Raw genomic sequence first — 21,140 nt, 5'->3', positions numbered from 1 at the left:
GGAAGTTCAAAATAAAACACTCAACGTTGGGAGGCGTTAAACCACACTACCGTTTTCGTTCAAAGACAATCCTACCTCGCTTATAACTAATATATTTAGAAATATGACCGCAGAAGTGTTGTATTTCATTTTTTTTAAAGATAACGTTGCCCTTTTACACCTTTTAATTTGACATGCAAAAAGCACTTTTCCGTTTGCCGTCGAACGGCGGATGCAATCTGGGAAGGGAGGGGGGAGCAAAAAAAAAAACCATGAAAAAATTAATGCACTCCAGTTACACCGGTGTGTCGAAGAAAGACACGCGAGGCGTCGCCACGTTCCTCCGCCGCCGCCCTCAAGGTAAATAACCGTTAATATTTCTCTTTCATACTTTTGTTTTCAAAGTTTGGCGTCCGGTAAAGCCAGGTGAACTTCTTCACCTGGCTTTACCGGACCGAGTGACTGACGACTTTGACGCGTACGCGACGCCGTGGGAAAGCAGTTCATGGCTGGACACGACATTTCCGGGTCCGACTTGGAACTTTTTCAAGCGTTTTAAATCAACAAACTTTCCCTTTTTTCCCCCCCACTTAAACCTTTTGCGTGTCATTTTAAGACTGAGAGCAAAAAAACTATTTACGCTAGATAAACAATAGACTGGCTTCTGTACAAGTTTTTTATAGGGCTGCCTTGCCAAGAAACATTGTTGTCGAGTAATTACATATTTTGCGACTTATCTGCTTTAAAATCACGTATAATTTCCTGTTATAGTTCACCCAGCTTCCTAAAAAACGCGTAGAAAAAAACGTATATGAACATTTTACGACATTATTTAGCTGTATCGTTTTATTTAGTAGAAAAGTAGATGTTAATACATATATAATTATGGTTAACTAAAAGATTGTGAGCTCCTTTCATCGAGGGCGAAATATATCATTTCATGTTTTATTGGTTATTTTTTTTCATGAATTAATCATAGATTAAGTCGTTCGTGCAAGAAAAGAATTGAGAAGTTCCGGGCTAATTGATCATTACCTTTTTTTAAACTTGTTTTTCTTGCAAAATATTCACATTTTTTGGTGGGTTTCATTTCCTGACGAGTCCCGACACGATTCGCTCGTTGTTTTTGTTGTCCGCCTGACATAAGATTTCAAAATAATAGCTTTTTGGGCTAAAAACTTCAAGTCAATTCATCTATTGCAAGTAAATCTGCCACAATTCAGCAATTTATCAATAATTTAATAGATTACTAGATTCATTGACCAACTATTTTGACAGTCTTTAAATATGTTTGACTCCGGCACCCCCGTAGCCCTTGAAAGCAGCACAGAAGAATGAATTAGTTTGATTCTATTTGTTTTTTTTAAATGTAATCTTTTACTGTATTTTCTGCACTATAAGGTGCAGTACAGTTATACTCCTAAGCAATGTATGATGGAAACTGCAAACAAATCAATGTATGCAAATAAATAATCCTGACAAATTAAAATAAATTTCACTCAGAATCAAACTGTGTTTTTTGTAACAGTTTCAAGGTTTTGTAGCGGCAAGTTCAAAACCACATCTGTCCATCCTTTCGTACCCCGAGGCCAGCGTTTTGTTGATGTGGCCGTGAAAGATGTTTTTGTTGTGAGTCGGCAAAGTGTGGGCTTGACGTGATGTTGTGAGTGGGTAAAATGTGGCCCAATGACAGGACGCCTCACTCAGGAATTGCGTATTTGAATAATTGCTCCAGAAATTATTTTCTACGTGTGAGGTAAAGGTGGTTTATTAGGACATATTGTCACTAGAATTTGCTATCTCAACAAGCCTGATGCAAAAAAAAAAACAACCCAAAAAACTACCGTATTTTCCGCACTATAAGGCGCAACTAAATTTCTCAAAAGCCGACCGTGCGACTTGTATATGGATCAATATTGGTTAATCCTTGTATGAAATTCCCTTCAGCACAGGTCCATCTCGTAGAACACAACTCCTAACTACTACTATTATTATTACTACAGCTCCATCTAATGGATGTGTAACACAACCTACTACCTCAGTGCCATCTAGTGGATTTGTAATACAACCTACTATTACAACTACTGCTATTACTACTGCTACTACTACTATTACTACTACTGCCATCTAGTGAATGTGTAATACAACCTACTATTACTACTACTGCTATTACTACTGCTACTACTACTATTACTACTACTGCCACTACTACTACTCCTATTACTACTACCGCTACTACTACTGCTATTGCTATTACTACTGCTACTACTACTCCTATTACTATTACTACTACCGCTACTACTACTGCTACTACTACTACTGCTACTACTACTGCTACTACTACTACTGCTACTGCTACTACTACTATTACTACTACTACCACTACTACTGCTAGTACTACTACCACCACTACTACTACTACTCCTATTACTATTACTACTACCACTACTACTACTGCTGCTGCTACTACTACTACTACTATTACTACTACCACCACTACTACTACCACAGCTCCATCTAGTGGATGTGTAATGCAACCTACTAGTACTACTACTGCTACTGCCACTGCCACTGCTACTGCCACTGCTACTGCTACTACTGCTACTGCTACTGCTACTGCTACTACTGCTGCTACTGCTACTGCTACTACTACTGCTACTACTACTACTGCTACTGCTACTACTATTACTATTACTATTACTATTACTACTACTGCTACTACTACTATTACTACTACCACTACTAAAGCTCCAGCTAATGGATGTGTAACGCAACCTACTAGTACTACTACTGCTACTACTACTACTACTATTATTACTATTACTACTACCACTACTACAGCTCCATCTAATGGATGTGTAACGCAACCCACTAGTACTACTACTACTACTACTACTACAGCTCAATCTAGTGGATCTATAACACGACCCAGTAGTACTACTACTACAGCTCCATGTAGTGGACATCCTTTTATTACTACTACGACTTCTTCTAGTGTAAGTAGTACACAACCACTATTATCACAGCTCCATCTAGTGGATGTCTAACACAATCTCCTCCTCCTACTACTACGTCGAAAGATCGCTCGCCGACTTTGTTTTTGTCCCCTGTAGATGCCCGCGAGTCGACGCTAAATAAAATAAAAAAGCGGGGCCTCCGACAATCCCAGCATGCTGCAGAACCTGCGGCGAAAGCTGCGATGGGAAAAAAAGAGCTCCGCCTCCCCTTCCGGCGCCGACCTGCGCCCCAGCTCCTCCGTGCCCGACATGCGGGATCTGAAGCGGGACGCCTACCCCTCGCCGCTCTCCTCCCCCTACCCGCGGCGGAGTCCGCCGGCCGGGCCCGTCCGACCGGGCGTCTCGGAGGGAGGAGCCTCGAGCCGGTGCACGGACCTGGCGGCGTCGTCGCTGGAGTCTTTCGACAGCGCGCACATGGAAGACGGATCGGCGGGGTGGCGGCGGCGCTCGGCGACCCGGGGCGGAGGCGGCGCCGGCGGAACGGAAGCCGACCAACGACCCGAGGTCGCCGACGACGACGGCTCGCAGGTACCTTTTCGAGTGCCGGGTGTGTCACGGACTACGACATTTTTGTTTTTTTAAATTCCACAACACTAACAAGTGTAAAAGCCATGAAGAAAAATGCGCTTGAAAATCTGCCCGTTTGTCACTCAGAATTCCGATTTAAAAGCCAGATTTCTGAATTTATTTGCAGAATTCTGTAGTTGAAAGTGAAACCATTCTGACACTAGTCTTGACGGACTTTAAAGTCACAATTCTGACTCGTCAAGATTTAGATTCTACTCTCAGAATTCTGAATTTCAAGTTTGGACTGACTTTCTCACTCAAAATTCCGAATTTTGGACTTGTCCACATTCAGAATTCCATCTCAGAATTCTGACTTTAGCACCAAAACTCTGGCCGACTTTATTGTCGGAATTCTGACTTTGTCCTTGCAGACTTTAGTCACAGAATTTTGAATTCTAACGATTAATTCAGACTTATTCAGGAAAAAAAACATCCAGTCAGATTTTCTGCCTTTGTTGCCAGATTTTTTTTAACATTTCCCCCAGAATCGGGTGCCAAATATATATCCAGCAACTTTGCTTGTCAGCATTCCTTCACAGGTGTGTGTGTGTGGGTGTGTGTGCACGTGTGTGTGTGTGCACGTGTGTGTGTTTCTGCTTTTGCTCAACTTGCCAGTTTGGAGCTTTAGTCGTGAACTCTGCTTTACTCATATCCAGATGTGGGAACTGAATTTGGCTCCATTGTCTTGAAGCTCCGCCCACTGGTGTCAAACTCAGGTTTGAGGGCCAGATCCGGCCCAACTTACGCGGCCCGTAAAAGTAAATCATGTGCATCTGCTTCACGTTTTGTGCTCAGATTTTCGGCTTTCGGCAAGGCAAATTGCAAATTTCTGAAGTCTATTTAGAATAGTCTTTAATACGGAGGCCCCGCCCATTGGAAATCTGGGGCCAATCACGTCTTTTTCAGAAGATCGAAATCATGTCGAAAAAGATAATTTTTTTATTTTTATAAAATTACCTTGAAATCGTTGAATTTTACATTTTCTCGCGTATAAGCCGCCCCTTGATGCGCAATTTTCATCTCCATATTCATTCGCATCTCGAAATGTTGATCGTATCTAGGGCGAATTAATCGATCGAAATGTTCATCGTATCGAGCATGTCATAGGTAGAGCTGATCGTAGGTCGAGGTACCACTGTATTTAAACATTTGCATTATTTGCCTATTGCTATTAGCCAATTGAACATCCCTAATGGTTGCCATGGTACAATTGTGACATGACAAGTACTCGAGTATTAGCCACCGTTGTGCCGTGTGCAGACGAGACAAATCAGCTGGTGAGCAAATAGATTTAGCCGAAGAACAAAAGTCCACATGTTGTAGACCAGGTATCTTTTTTCACCTGCTCTTGTCAACATTGCGGTGGGCGGGGCTACACCTTTTGGGGAATAAAGGTCCGACAATAAAGGACAGCTCGGGACTTTTGACTTTTCATGATGTGATGATGCAAGGTGTGGACATTTTTGTCCGTAAAATGTAAAAAAAAAAATTGTGTGAGTGACTAAAGTTTTTGTTGTTGTTGTTGTTCAGGGTGACATGGAGTCTCCGAGCCACCTAGAGGGCAGCAGAGAGTCTTTGACTTCCTTCTTGCTCACCATCAACCTGAAGGAGGGACGCAACCTGGTCATCAGGGACCGCTGTGGTATGAGATTTTTTATTATTATTAGTCATGCAAGTACCGTATTTTCTGGCATATTAGGCGTCTCCGCGTATAAGCCGCACCCTTAAAATTTCCTTAAATTGGTTGAATTTTCAATTTCTCGCGTATAAGCCGCCCCCTGATTGACAATTTTCACCTTCATATTCATGGTTTTAATAGGGAGTACAAATGTGTTACTTTGAAGGGAAAATCTTAAGCAAAATCATCGCATGTCTTATCACGTTTCCTTTTCCTTTCCTTCTCAACTCGCTTGTCTTTTCGCTTATCGTTATATCGTCTTAACCCAAACTTACTTTGAGTAGACTATCACTTATCTCATAATCACATCATAAACATTGAGGCTAGATAATAGTCTAAAATTGTTTGTAGCTGATAAGCTTCAAACACTTTGTTTCGATTTTAAATGACATTTCTATCTTAATGTGCAGGTTATTTATGTATTTTATGTTTTCTCAGCTCCGTATTTATCTCAGAAATACCAAGTGTTATGATTTTTCTTAAGATTTTCCCTTCAAAGTAACACATTTGTACTCGCTATTAAAACCATTAATATGAAGGTGAAAATTGTGAATGAGGGGGCGGCTTATACACGAGAAATTGTAAAATTCAACCATTTTAAGGCAATTTTAAGGGTGCGGCTTATACGCGGGGGCGGTTTATATCCGAGAAAATATGGTAATTCTGTACGCACAGTCTGAGACAGACAGGAAAAACCCTGCGGGCAGATCGGACCTACTACCGGGCCACTTTCAGCCCACGGGTCGTGTATTTGACACACCTGGTCTAAACAATGTTTTTTTTTTAAAAAAGGCATTACCTTCATAAAATCCTCTTAAAAGGGCGGACAACAGGATTATTATTGGCTAAAGTGCATTTGAAGCATTGCAAACACACGTTAAGCTAATTGTGTAAATAATTGATCACAGGTGTTGTCAAATATTGTGAGGAATATTAATATAATTAACCAGAGGTGTTGTGGAGTTAAAGTGAAAATAATTGTCGAGCCTTAATGTTGTGTTCCAATCAGTTTGTTCCTTTGCCAAAGTCTCACCTGCCAAAAGACTGCAAGGAATGCGAGATAATGGATGTTAGCGAAGCGCTAGCCGCAAAGCCTCCGCGGCTAGGATTCCAGTTGGCGAATCATAACCTGTCTGAGCCACGCCCCGCGACTCTGTGTTTACCCGACACAAAAGCCGAGAACCTGTATCAACAGATGGGGACAAAGTCCAACTTTTCTTTCATGAGGCCATCTCGTTTTCAAAAACAGAAGTCAAGCTCTTGTTTGATTAGCAATTTTATTGTGCTAAGCTAGCACCTTATCTTTCCTCATTTCCGTGTTGGAGTCCCAGGCCACATTTTTCAAATATTCACCGCATTTGGTATTTATTAGCTTGTTAGCTTGGCCAGAAATTGATACGTAAAAGAAGAGGAAATTAAAAAAATTACAGCAATAAAGAAAGGAAACACGCTAATTAGAAAGGGAAATCGTGTCCAAGGTTAGCAGTCATTTTACTGCGGGTGCAGAACAGGAAGTTGTGGTTTAACAAACCAAAATAAAGACTTGGAAGAGGGAAGTTTTTTTTGGTTTCACAGGAAGCAACATGTGGTAATGTTCAGAGAAATATCTAGCTTTTGTTTTCTAAGTCGTACACTTTGATTGACAGCAGTAAACTTTCAAGTCAAATTTAAATGGGAGAGTTTAGCTAATTAGTTGGAGTCAACCCGCATTTGAAAAAATCTCAAGGGACACCAGCATCGGAATATGCAGTCGTACCTCTACTTATTTAATTAATTGGTTCCACAACTTTATTCGTAACTTGAAAATTTCGTAAGTAGAGATGTACTTTATATGTAAATTCTCTCATTCGTTCCACGGTCCTCACACAACTCCCAACTAAACCCTTTGAAATTCCCTCCAGTGCCGTTATTATGGGAGACATAATACCTGTGTTGGTCCACCAGGTGGCAGCAAGAGCCCGTTCTACCAGGGTCGAAAGCCGTCCACTTTGTAGTACATTTTTAGACTTATACGTGTGCCCTATGTGTGTGTAAATATCTGTCGCGTTGCATTTGTACGATTTTTAATCGCTATTAGTGGAATTGAAATCATTAATAAGGGGAGCATTTAGCTGAGGTGGACAGGTATGTAAGAGACAATCTTAAAATATGGATAGTGGTTGTTGTGGGACAGCCAATTGAATTGAATGCTTTTATTGTCATTATATGAGATGCGATGAAATGAGAGCCCAGTAGAGGGTAGCGTTGTTCTAAAGTGAAAATCAATGCATTCGCAACATTATTTTCCAAATAAAATAACGGGTAAGGAAATGCATTTACTTTTTGGGGGTATTCCGCAACTTGGATTTTTTTCGTATCTTGAGTCACTCATTTGCATATAAAAAAAAATCGTAACCTGAAACTTTTGTACCTAGAGGCATTTGTAAGTAGAGGTATGACTGTACAAGGTACAACTAATACACGTTCAATTGAAGTAGCGTTAGAAATGAATGATGAAAACTATTATAAGATAAACCGCATGATAAATGGTTTGTTTACAGGAAGAGGTAACTGAAGTTCAGTGGCCGAACTATTGTTAATATTCCAAAATGTGAAATCAGTTACCAACAGCGACATAATATTCCAACCTTGTTGTTTATTTTCTTGTTTCCAGGCACTAGCGACCCATACGTGAAGTTTAAGCTGGAGGACAAGACCATTTACAAGAGCAAATGGATCTACAGGAATCTGAACCCCGTGTGGAGTGAGAACTTCTCCTTCCCGGTCCGGAACCTCAACCAGTGGCTCTACGTCAAGGTAGGTGCTTCGCCGCCATGGTAATAGCGTGACCGCCCCCTACGCCTCGTTAACCGCGGTCGCGCTAACGCAGGTGTACGACCGCGACCTGACCACGGACGACTTCATGGGATCGGCCAGAGTCCTCCTCGGGGACATGGACCTCGATAAGTGAGTCGCATTCAAATAATTGACATCTGTCGTTGTCAATAGCAGGCAATGGGTTTTTTGGGGGTCTCGTACTTGCCATTTTAGGGTACCGTATTTTCTCGCATATAGGCCGTATTTGTCGCAAAAAAATGATGACTGAATCCAGGGTACGGCTTATATGCGCACAAATTAGACTTGACATGCATGAAACTTAAAGGCTATTTCAGAATAGAAAAAAGATAAACTGATAAAACGCTAAACTAAATTTATTTTGACTTCCATGAATGACATTTTAGGAAAAATGGGCATAGGCGCCATTTTGTCGTGACATCATCGTGTCACGGCGCCGTCAAATTGCAGTTTTTTTTGCAAGTTGTGTTTTTATGCGCATATAAGCCGTACACTCAATTCAGTTAGAATGTGTTTTCCTGTCCCGTTTTTCCAAGGGTGAACGAGCTGTGCCTACGCCTGGATGACCCCAACAGCCTGGAGGACGACATGGGTGAAATTCTGCTGGACGTGACCCTCACGCGCCGAGACGAAGACAGCCGACGTGGAGGAGTAGGGGGCGCCGTTTTGCGTACTTTTGCTGCATGGCTTCCGCTAGCTGCTTTTAAAAAAAAAATTGTGCATTGCTATGTTTCAAATCGACAATGGGCCGAACCAAGAAAAATGACATACTATCGCAGTGAAGTGTTTATATTACACAAAAAAAGTCATATTTTTAGGAAAAATATGACACAAACGAGTCGTGACATTACTGTCTTCATATTATCTTTACCTTATGTAATATGCACCATAATTTCCAGACTATAATTCGCACCGGCCAAATAATGCACAGCGAAGAGGCAAATGTATTCATTCAGTTATTCATACTTTTTTTTGAACAGCTTATCCCCACAAGGGTCGAATGGGGTGCTGGAGCCTATCCCAGCTGACTTTGGGGCAGAGGCAGAGACGGGGGACACCCTAAAATGGTGGCCAGTCAGGGGCAATTTAGAGTGTTCAACCAGCTTGCCTAGCCTCGCATGCACGTTTTTGGGATGTGGGAGCAAACCGGAGTACCCGGAGGAAACCCACGCAAGTTCGGGGAGAACATGCAAACTCCATACAGGTGGACCGACCTAAATTCGAAACCAGGACCCCAGAACCGTGAGGCCGACCCGCTAACCAGCCAGCCGGATGGATTCCCTACTGGACCGAGTATAAGACGTTGTTTTTTTGCATTGCAATAAGACTGAAAAAGTGGGTGGCGTCTTACATTTGGGGTTTAGACATTATACCCATTCACAAAGCTAGATAGCACCAGATATCTTTAAAGCCATATCCTTAAAACCATTCATTTATTGATTTTTTGTAAAAAAAAATTATAATAGGGGTGACCTTACCTTACTTGCAATTTTTCAATTGTCGCGGCCATGTTTCGAAAGACTGACCTTGGCTTTTCATGTATTGTTCCAACAAGCGTCCTACTCACTTTGACTGTGCTTTGTCCTTTGCACCTAACACGCATGCTCCGCCTCCGACCCGCAGCGCTGGCCGCAAATCCGAAAACGCAGTAGTCGGGTAAGACACGGCTGCATTCAGATATCACTCTGATAACACACAAGCCGAATCAATACAACAGTGCATTTGACTCTTGCTGAAAATTTTAATTTCATTTTTTGGGGGGGGGGGGATATTGTGTTTTTGGTTTGGACTAAACTCCTCCCCCAAAAAATTTAAAGTGTATTTGGCGGTTTGAGAAATTTTTGACTGGTCGTACATTTGTCGTTCCTTTTCAGGGGAGCTCGCGACTGTCGGACTCGCTGAACAAGAGTCAGTTGTGGACTTCGGTGGTGACGGTGACGCTGGTTGAGGGGCAGGATGTCCCCGTGGGGGACTCGCCCTGCGGAGACCTCTTCGTCCGATTCAGGCTGGGGGAGCAACGATACAAGAGCATGGTCATTTTTTTAAATCAAAAATTTAAATTTAAAATTCAATCGCATTTTAATACCATTCTTCAGTTTGAAACTGTCATATAATTCATTGGGCGGCCCAGTGGACGAGTGGTTAGCACGCCTGCCTCGCAGTCTTGGGCTCCTGGGTTCGAACCCAGCTCAGTCCTCCTGTCTGGAGTTTGCACGTGGGATTTTGTGGGTTTTCTCTGAGTACTCCCATTTCATATAATTCATTGGGTGACACAGTGGATGAGTGGTTAGCATGCCAACCTCGCAGTTTTGGGCTCTTGGGTTCGATCCCAGCTCGGTCCACCTTTGTGGAGTTTGCACGTGGTCTTTTGTGGGTTTTCTCTGAGTACTCCCATTACCTCCCACATTCCAAAAACATGTATGCTAAGCTAATTGTATGGTAAATAGCCCCTAGCTCTACGATTGGTCGTCCTTTGTCTCCATGTGCCCTGCCATTGGCTGGCCACCAATTCAGGGTGACGCTCACTTGGTGCCCGAAATCATTTATTTAACTCCGTGTTATTTAATTGTAGTTAAAGAAACGTATAACGTTAAACGTATGACAGGAAATTTTGAACTTTCTGCATCAATTTGACCCCGTTTACCGCCATTGACAGCATTAGACGTTGTTGCCAGGCCAACCCGTTTATAAACGCCACGTTTCTGTCTCCGCCCAGAATGTCTGCAAGGTCTCCCGACCGCAATGGCGAGAGAGATTCACCTTGAACAACTTCCCGGAGAGCGGCAACCTCCTGGAATTGGAACTGTGGTCCAAAGAGGGCCGGCGAGCCGAGGACTGTTTGGGAACGTGAGCGTCCAAACGCCCGCCCGCCGACTGGCCCCGCCCACTTTCCGATTTAATTCGAATCACCCGTGACAGATGCGAGGTGGATCTTTCCGAAGTGCGTCCGGACAAAAGGCAGCTCTTCAAGCTGACGCTGGACTCCAGTCGAACACGCCTGGTCGTACTGGTCACGGTCGGCGCCTGCAACATGGTCTCGGTCTCGGACCTCTGCGCCGCGCCGCTGGATGAGCCCGCTGAGCACCAGGGCCAGCTGGAAAACTATGTCAGTATCACCACTATTTCTTATTTATTTTACAATCAGGGCGATTAGACAATGTAATTAAAATGGTACCTCTACTTACAAATGCCTCTACTTACAAAAGTTTCAGGTTACAAAAAAATTCTATATACAAATGACTGTTCTAATATCCGAAAACAAGATCCAAAATGTCAATAAGTTTCTTGTATCTGTTATTTTATTTTGAAATCGGCCTGCTTGACGCTCCCCCGGCTTCCTATTGGAGCGTCACAACGACAATTGTCACCGAGTTCTTTATTTATACTTATGAATTAAATAATGAACAGGAGAAAAAAAACTGAAGATAATTGGTTGACTGATATTGCAACTACTAGCACGGCTAAGCTATCGAAGCAGAACGGTGCATTAAAAGCGATGCCTCGTTAGCATGGCTAGCCTCTCTGTACTGAACCACTAGGTGGAGAGACTGTTACTTAATAATAAAATTGGTTTGAATTCATAATTTGAAGTTGTGCTAACGTAGCTTCCTTCCTTTACTTAAATAGAAAATATTATTTTAATACATATAATTTCTTATTAGAAAATGTACACATAATGTACTGCTCCACTTGGGGGGAAAATCCAAGTAATTTTCGTAAGTAGAGGTACCACTGTATAACGTGACGTATGTATTGTTGGGGCTAAAAATGTAGCGTTGTCCTTCTTTACAAGGACACCAGATGGCAGTATTGGTCTTAAGGTGACTTGCCAGATGTTCACTTGAATGAAGAATGGATGATGTCCCATTATGTCATTAATGATAGCATCCATTTCATATATACTTGCTTTTTAAATCAATTATAAAACAAGCTAGCATAGCTTAGGCTAATCATCGTTTTCAAAGATATTTATCAAGAAGTCAGGAAAATTTTGAGACTGAATTTTTGTTGTTTATGATTTATTATCACGTGCAAGAATTATTTTAATTGACGAGACTGTATTTTTATTTATTTATTTTATGGAACACTCACCTCGACACCAGCCCCCCCCCCCCCCCTGATAAACTGAGCATATTTTAATGTTTAGAAATGCAATATTTTAAAACCCACGATGAACATTTGTACAGCGATAGTCGTCCAATCCATGCGACAACATATCAGCCCTCCCCGTCGAATCGAATTGGACGTCTAACGCCGTCTTTTTGGTCGTTTCAGAGCTTTCGGAGGTCCTTGAAGAACCTGAGTGACGTGGGCTTCCTCCAAGTCAAAGTCATCAAGGCGTGCGACATCCTCGCCGCCGACCTAAACGGTAGTTTGTTTTGGCGTTTACCTGCGGAAAAGCCGTGGTGTGATGACATGATTGGTTTGTCTTTTGACGGCGCAGGCAAGAGCGACCCCTTCTGCGTCTTGGAGCTCTGCAACGACAGGCTGCGAACGCACACCGTCTACAAAAGCCTCCAGCCTGAGTGGAACAAAGTTTTTACCTTGTCAGTATACTCCTAAAATTACTTCATTTTTGATACTTTAAAAAAGAAAATCTATTTTCCTTCCATTTTGGGCCTTAGATGGCCTTATGAATTTATTAGAAAAAGTTTGGTTAGACTTTGTTCATCTTACAAAGTGTCATAAAAGAGCATTCCGTTTTGTTTAGTAACTAGTAAATTTATTTAGCTTTAAATTGTTTTTTGTGAGGATTACTGGAAAAAAAGGTATTTTAAATATTTTTTAAAAATTGATAAAACCTAAAAGAAAGTTAATTTTCGGTCTGTTCAATATAATCTTTTTATTTTACTTTTTATGAATCACGATTTTAATTGTTTTTTAAAATTATTTTACTTAAATAGTAACAACAACAATAATAAATAATTTTTGTTTTACTTTGTAGAATATGTAATTCATATCTTACTACTCTAAGTTTAGTTTATATTTTTAAAGGCATTAAATTCTATGTTAAGCGATTTTAAAACCTTATTTTCCATTTAATAAGACCCATTATAAAATCTATAGTTTTTTATTTTGTATTTGAAATATATTTTATTTATTATACAATACATTTTTAATGAAAATGTTATTTTACTTAAATAGTAACAACAAGAATAAATCATTTTTGTTTTTACTTTGTAAAATGTGATTCATATCTTACTACTCTAATGTTTAGTTTATATTTTTAAAGGCATTAAATTCCATGTTAAGCAATTTTAAAACCTTATTTTCCATTTAATAAGACCCATTATAACTTTGATTTAAAGTCTATAAAATCTATAATATTTTATTTTGTATTTGAAATATATTTTATTTATTATACAATACATTTTTAATTAAAATGTGTTTTTATTTTTAGTCAGCAGTAAAAGATGTCCACAAGGAATTGAGAGGCTAAATATTGGACAAAGTGAGGAAATTATAGAAATGCCATTTTAATATTGTATTAAAGGGGTTATTATTTGGAAAAAAAATATTTTGACGTGAAATACTAAAGTCGTTTGGAAGGAAAAATAAAAATAAAACACGAAGGAATAATTGTTGTGTGTCGTCCAAAGTCCCGTCAGAGACGTCCACGAGGTCCTCCTGGCGACCGTCTTCGACGAGGACGGAGACAAAGCTCCGGACTTCCTGGGCAAAGTGGCCGTTCCTCTGCTCTCGGTACAAATCCGCCCCCTTTTTGATCCGACCGGACCGGCGCTCCGGTTCACGGCCCGGTGGGTTTTTTCGCACAGATCCGCGGGAGGCGGCGGATCACCCTGCCCTTGAAGAAAGACGATCTGGGCGACGTCACCAAAGGGAACATCACGCTGGAGCTGGAGATCATTTTTAATCCGGTGAGTGGAGGAAGGCGTCCCACCTCCGACCTCTGACCCCACGCTCGTCTTGGCGTCTTGGCGTCTTGGCGTCATGGCGTCATCGCGTCATAGCGTCATCGCGTCATGGCGTCATGGCGTCATGGCATCATGGCGTCTTGTCGTTTTGTCGTCCAGGTTCGAGCCGGCGTGAGGACGTTCCAGCCCCGGGAGAGAAAATTCATGGAAGATAATCCCAAATTCTCCAAAAAGGTTAGACTTGAAGACCCAACGCAACATTTTTTTTTGCGTCCGATTTTGAGGGTTCGCCGATACATTCTCTGCCACGGACCGTTAAAAACATATCATCCATTTCCACTTGGAAATCTAGCATTGAGTCCTCCTGTTTCACTGCCATTGGCGGCGGTAGTTGTCCAATCCAATTTGACTGGGTGGACTGGTTCTCTCCCATTCAAAATGGATTGGACGTCTATCGCCGTCAATGCTTATTGACCTTATAAACTCACTTTTCTGGCCTTCTGTAAGGCGTAATCATCAATGGCATCATCCTAAAAAAAATGTTAGACTGCAGTGACACTTGATTGACGCTGGGGGGAGACAATGCAAACTCACAGAACAGACGGTCTCATTTTCTGAACCACCTATCCTCACAAGGGTCGCGGGGGGGTGCTGGAGCCTATCCCAACCGACTATAAGCACTCGGCGGGGGGTTCACCCTGAATGGGTGGCCAACCAATCGCAGGGCACGAGGAGACACATAACCAATCACTCGTAACTAGGGGGGGAATTTAGCCTACGATTAGTTTAGCATGCATGTTTTGGGGACAGGGGAGGAAACCGGAGTACCCGGAGAAAAGCCACGCAAGCCTGGGGGAGAACATGCAAACTCCACACGGCGACAACCCACCTGGAATCGAACCCTCGTCCCCAGGAGCGCGAGGCATACGTGCTAACCACTCGCTTTGACGTGGTAATGCAGGATAATTGTCTAGACCGGTGGTAATATCATTTTTATTTTAATTGGGAGAGGGCTCTCGTGCACCCCCGAATAGATTGCACCCTGGGGAGTTGCCCATATCACATGTAGCAAAAACCGGCCCCGGCCGGTAGAAGGGTTCCGCTGAAGGGAAGAAAAAAAAAACGCGGGTTAAACGGGCGGTCAACTTGAAGCGTCAATGTATGGGCTATTATGGTATAGGCTTGAATGCAGTCCAAGTGCTCCTCTCTTGTTGCAAGTGGTAAAAGCAAAAGCGGCCCGCTGCTTTGAATTGAGCCTTAATGGCCGCCGACCGAGCCGTATTCTGCCGCAGCGCTTTGAGATACAGTGTGTGAGACAGGGTGCCGGAGCGGGTGCCCGACTGTCTGTCCTCCCCACAAAAGGCTCATTGTTGCCAGACAATACGCCGCCCGCTAACGCCCAAATTGGCTTACGCTCGCTGTGACGTGCGCCGCGCCTCCTACGGCTTGTTTTCCTGTCGGAGTAAAAAAAAAAAATACAAAAATCAGGTCACATTTCGGACGGGCCGCGCTTGAAACGGAACGCCCAAAAAAATATAGGGATCGTGATTATTTGCGTTAGTATATTTTTAGATTTTACAAAATGATTTTTGAACTAAAACCACAGAAAAATGGATTAAAAAAATGACAATTATTGATTTAAAAGGGGGAAAATCAGGAAATGTAATATACATCTATACTCTTCATTTTAATTTGATCCTAAAACAGAAAGTCGCCACTCATCATTGACTTTCCCGGGCCGCACAAAATGATGCGGCGGGCCAGATTTGGCCCCCGGGCCGCCACTCTGACATGTGCTCTACACAATATGGCGATGCTTTGAATTGGGTTGCTTAGACCGAAATCGACCTTTTAGTGCTCCTCTTGTTTCATAAAACATATTTTAAATATAAAATGTATTGACACCAATTCCCTGAACACATTTTAACACGTCGATCCATCATTCGCTGCCGTTCCTTCCGCTTCAAATAGATTGGACGTCTATCGCGACCAGTTAACTGCTGCATATTTCACATTGTTTAATATGTATTTCACATCTGATCTCTCATTCTCAAGCATTTATTTATTTATTTTCATCAGGCTTTGGCGAGAAACGTCCAACGGGTGCAGGCGCTCTACCGGGCCATCAAGTCCACCTTGCAGTACGTCAAGAGCTGCTTTAATTGGGAAAGTGTCCAAAGGAGCCTCATCGCCTTTGTGGTAAGCTTTCATGAACTTTCTATCTTTTATTTGCAAAATCTTCCATTTTCTAACGGGGTCAAATTAAGTTCGACAATGACAGATATCCACGTCCATCCACGACGCGGCCATCTGCTCCCATGTTGTCACACTAAACAGCTCACCTTCTTTTATTTTTTTTATTTCCTGCTTCCTAAATCCTGGCTTTGGCACGGGTCGCTGGGATTACAGCCTTGGCGAGCTGCACTTTCCTCCAGCGTTAAGTTGGGAAATCCTGCCGACATTCGCTAGCCTTATTTTTTTGGGGGGACCGTGGATCGTCTTTCCCACGCTAGACATGACATTAAAGCTAAAGATTGCAATCTTTATGGCACGGGATTTTTTTTAATTTCGAGTAGACGTACCGGCGGCCACATTTTATATGGAAATTCTCTCATTCGGACCCGAAAAAATTCCACTTAAACCCTTAAAAATTGATCAAAGTGTCCCAATTGTGTATAAAAGATGTGAGTAACAAACAAAACATGATAAGAAAATGATTTAATAATTTATTCAAATCAATAACGGGGAGATTGTCCAGCAAGACGCAATGTGACGGTGACAATTTCAAAATAAAATAACAGGAAATGTATTTGCGTTTTGGGGTTTTTCAATGGGATAACGCACGACCACTTGCCAACGAGAAGTAGTATGTACTACTCCTCTCATATTAGCGATTGCTCCGCCATTCTGCACCGATTAATGGGAGAAAAAAAACACTGAAAAAAATGCAATGCTCCGCCCAGTGCTCATTACACAAGGGAGTTGCGATGGGAAAGACCAAATCTCAAATTGCTCGTATGTCAGGGCACTCGTAAGTCGAGGTACCACTGTACTGGTTTGGTTTCGTAACGTGAACATAAGTAAGTAGAGGTTGAAGTACTGGTTTGATTTACAAATGATAAAATGATATGTTATATTTTTTAAGTGGGCAAAACAATTATTTTCATTTTCGGGCCCCCTCACGAGGGCCACCGACGGGTTTGAGAGCGGTACGGCCGACCGTCCAATCACGTGACATGCGTGCAGGTCTTCCTGTTGATGGTTTGGCACTGGGAGTTCTACATGCTGCCCCTCATCCTGGTTCTGCTCATAGCATGGAACTACTTCCAGATCCGCTCCGGACGCGTCAATCAAGAACTGGTGAGGGCTCGGCCCGTCGTCTTTCCCCGCCACGCAAGGTCGGCGGCGGCGGCGGACAACGTCTTTGAGAGGACAACGTGTTTGGTTTTTTTGTTTTCCCTCAGAGCAGTATGGACGTTTGTGATGAAGAGGAGGAAGACGACAAGGTAGCGACGGACGGACCGAAGGAATTTATTTTTCATCTGACGACGTTTCATTGTTAAGGAATCCGAGCGTCGAGGTCTGATGGAGAAAATCCACATGGTGCAGGACATCGTCATCAGCCTTCAAAACTTCCTGGATGGCGTGGCCAACTTTGGCGAAAGGATTAAAAAGTCACTTGATTTTAAAACTAATATGTTTCAGATGAGAGATCCCCATATTTTAACGTTGTGGCTTTTGTGGTGCAGCACCTTCAACTGGTCCATGCCCTTCCTGTCCAGCTTAGCCTCGCTGGTCTTGGTCTTGGCCACCGTCATCACGTACTTCATCCCGCTACGCTACATCGTCTTGATTTGGGGTAAGAAACCCCTCATTTATTTACACCCCGGTGTATATATGTACAGTGGTACCTCGACATACGAGTGCCCCGACATATGAGCAATTTGAGATACGAGTAAAATTTTGATAAAATATTTATCTTGAGATACGAGTAAAATTTTGGGCAAATATTTATCTTGAGATACGAGTAAAATTTTGGGCAAATATTTATCTTGAGATACGAGTAAAATTTCGGGCAAATATTTATCTTGAGATACGAGTAAAATTTTGGGCAAATATTCATCTTGAGATACGAGTAAAATTTTGGGCAAATATTTATCTTGAGATACGAGTAAAATTTCGGGCAAATATTTATCTTGAGAAACGGGTAAAATTTTGATAAAATATTTATCTTGAGATAAGAGTAAAATTTTGATAAAATATTTATCTTGAGATACGAGTAAAATTTTGATGAAATGTTTATCTTGAGATACGAGTCAAATTTTGATGAAATATTTATCTTGAGATACGAGTAGAATTTTGATAAAACATTTATCTTGAGATACAAGTCAAATTTTGATCAAATATTTATCTTGAGATACGAGTCAAATTTTGATAAAATATTTATCTTGAGATACAAGTCAAATTTTGATAAAATATTTATCTTGAGATACAAGTCAAATTTTGATGAAATATTTATCTTGAGATACGAGTAAAATTTTGATAAAATATTTATCTTGAGAAATGGGTAACATTTTGATAAAATGTTTATCTTGAGATACGAGTAAAATTTTGATAAAATGTTTATCTTGAGATACGAGTAAAATTTTGATAAAATATTTATCTTGAGATACGAGTAAAATTTTGATAAAATATTTATCTTGAGATACGAGTAAAATTTTGATAAAATATTTATCTTGAGATACGAGACAAATTTTGATTCATGAGAACATCATGGCCACTGTCTTTCTGGTCGCAACTCCCTCGTGTAATGTCTCTACGAGCACTGGGCGGAGCATTGCATTTTTTCAGTGTTTTTTCCCATTAGTCAGTGTGAATGGCGGAGCTTGTTCGCTAATACGAGAGGAGTATATACTACTTCTCATTGCCAAGTTGTCGTGCGTTATCCTATTGTGAGGACATTTGTGTGCATCATTTTGGGAATATTTTGAAGGGAAGACAAAAGCAAACAATCCTTGATAGGTTGCATCTGAAAGTCAGGGTGGAGGCGGGGCCAAATAGAGCCAGAAGAAAGGTATCAAAATGTAAAACAAAATTAGAATGAAGTTTAGTGTAAGGTTCGTTTAAACTTATTTTTGAGTGTCTGCATCGTAGTTCATTTACATTTATTTATGTTATGTTACGAGTGCGTTGCCATGCAAAAAGTGTCCAGAAATAAAGTGGGTGTGATGCCGTTACCCCAAAAAAGAGTAAATTATGTTTTATTTGTGTGCCAACAAAGTGATCATGACAATGCAATGTTTTAATTTTTTAATTGTATTAATATTTTTCAATTTCTTTTGTTGCTAGGTATCCACAAATTCACCAAGCGATTGCGCAACCCTTACGCTATCGACAATAATGAGCTTCTGGACTTCCTGAGCAGGGTTCCTTCAGACGTGGAGAAGGTAAGACGCAAAATTCTTCTTTCCTCGTCATTATTTTGGAGCTCGGGGGGGAAAAAATGCTTTTATTATTTTTAATGTTTTAATTTTGCCCACGGTGATGCTTCCCTTTAACTCTTTCCCTCCTCTTTAATGGCCACAGACTTTTATTTGTTCTTCGGTGTGTATCTTAAACACAAGTAAGGAAGTTATAAAGTAAAAATGGCAAGGTCAGATTTTGGAATTTACACAGATTTTTATGAAATTATTGTTTAATCAAGTCATATCATCAATTTAAAAAAGCTTTAATGTTTGATCTTTTTTTTGTTGGTTGATCAATCACTTGAAAATGTTTAACATGCTCTAAATAATTTCCTAATTAGTCAATTGATCATGAAAAAAATGTGAAATAAGCCGTTTTTCATAGTACAATGTATAAATATGACTAAAATAATGACTGAAAAAATGCGTAAATTGCAATAAATGGATGAAACCATTTTAGATATACATTTTATCATTTAGGTTAATTTGATCAAATGTACTAATAACTAAGGGTAATTTAAATAAACAATACAAGTCACATACAATTTCAATTTACATGTAAAATATTTTTATTTATTTTAACCACTGGCTAAATATGCATTTCCCAAAAATAAATTCAAAAACAAAATCACACTCGGAATGCCCTCAAATGTCAAAATTCAATCAAATGATTGTGTTATGATTCAACAAATATTAACAAATGGAAAAATCAAATGCCTTCAACATCCATGGCACTCACTACCATGTTGTCTTTTTTTTTCTTTTTTAGGTGCAGTTTAGCGAGCCAAAAGGCTTCAAGAGAAAGAAGATGTAAAAAAAATCACATCATTCTCCATCTTTTAAATTGCAATCCCTTTTTTTACTCTGCTTTTAGCAAATATTTTCAAAACGGAATCAAAAGACAAGTAAGATGTTCATATTTTACCTGTGGTATAAACCATATACTTGTGTGTGTATGTATGTGTATGTATGTGTATATATATATATATATATATATATATATATATATATATATATATATATATATATATATATATATATATATGCATACCTTATTTATTATTGCCCCGCTTTGATACAGCAATAAAAGCTAACACATAGCTAGCGAAGCGTCTTTTCTCCCGTTGACAACAAACCCCCACCCCCCCTGTCCACCTCGGGCGTCGTCATTAGCGACGGGACCCCGTTGACCCCCGCGCAGCTGCCGTGACCTCCGCGTCGCCCCAATCCCGATTCAAATTCCAATTCGCCCAATGAAAAGCCGTCAGAAGGAAACTAAACGACAACAAAATCGTGTCACAACGGGCCGAAGAATCGAGTTCCGATTGGTCGCCCGATAAAATCAAACGATCAATTTAAAATAATTACGGGGGAAAGTTAATTGAATGAAAATGTCAGATTGTGGGGAAAAAAATGATATTTAATACAAGTTTAAAAAATAAAGGTAATGACGCTATAATATAATTGTTCATTTTTGCTTGTTATTGTTTAAGCATGTGTAAGAAATGTGACAATTTGGTCATTCAAAATTTAAATAATAGCAATGATTATTGGTTCTTTAAAAAATTATTATTGCATATTTAAATTGTTTTATATGATTTATAAATACATTGAATAGAATGATCATAAAAGCTGTAATTGTTAAATGAATAAAAAAGAGAAATATAGTCTGGTTAAGTGAGTCCTAAGAGAAAAAAATAACAAAAAAATGGTAGTTCATTTC

General features: G+C 40.6%; 1 protein-coding gene across 3 annotated transcripts; it reads left to right on the top strand.

The window, feature by feature from the left end:
• Nucleotides 1-62: 62 nt before the first annotated feature.
• LOC144092043 (multiple C2 and transmembrane domain-containing protein 2-like) lies at nucleotides 63-20,388 on the top strand. 3 transcript variants are annotated; one of them, XM_077624810.1, is made up of 22 exons: nucleotides 63-339; nucleotides 3,093-3,524; nucleotides 5,094-5,205; nucleotides 7,895-8,037; nucleotides 8,111-8,187; nucleotides 8,613-8,727; nucleotides 9,700-9,732; nucleotides 9,951-10,109; nucleotides 10,793-10,923; nucleotides 10,996-11,182; nucleotides 12,352-12,445; nucleotides 12,521-12,623; nucleotides 13,677-13,779; nucleotides 13,854-13,955; nucleotides 14,112-14,186; nucleotides 16,032-16,151; nucleotides 17,199-17,312; nucleotides 17,417-17,458; nucleotides 17,517-17,626; nucleotides 17,702-17,811; nucleotides 19,302-19,399; nucleotides 20,187-20,388. In XM_077624810.1, exons 2-22 carry the CDS (start codon nucleotides 3,150-3,152, stop codon nucleotides 20,229-20,231), a joined length of 2,448 nt encoding a protein of 815 aa, XP_077480936.1. In that variant the 5' UTR covers nucleotides 63-339; nucleotides 3,093-3,149; the 3' UTR covers nucleotides 20,232-20,388. The 3 variants fall into 3 exon arrangements, 2 of the variants coding, with proteins under 2 accessions (XP_077480936.1, XP_077480942.1); XM_077624816.1 differs by lacking the exon at nucleotides 9,700-9,732; XR_013305964.1 differs by lacking the exons at nucleotides 19,302-19,399; nucleotides 20,187-20,388 and having other exon boundaries at nucleotides 17,422-17,458; nucleotides 17,702-17,738.
• The last annotated feature ends 752 nt before the right edge of the window (nucleotides 20,389-21,140 follow it).

Source organism: Stigmatopora argus, chromosome 2 (genome assembly GCF_051989625.1).
Source record: "Stigmatopora argus isolate UIUO_Sarg chromosome 2, RoL_Sarg_1.0, whole genome shotgun sequence".
Lineage (NCBI taxonomy): Eukaryota > Metazoa > Chordata > Actinopteri > Syngnathiformes > Syngnathidae > Stigmatopora > Stigmatopora argus.
This window is presented reverse-complemented; position numbering and strand designations above follow the sequence as displayed.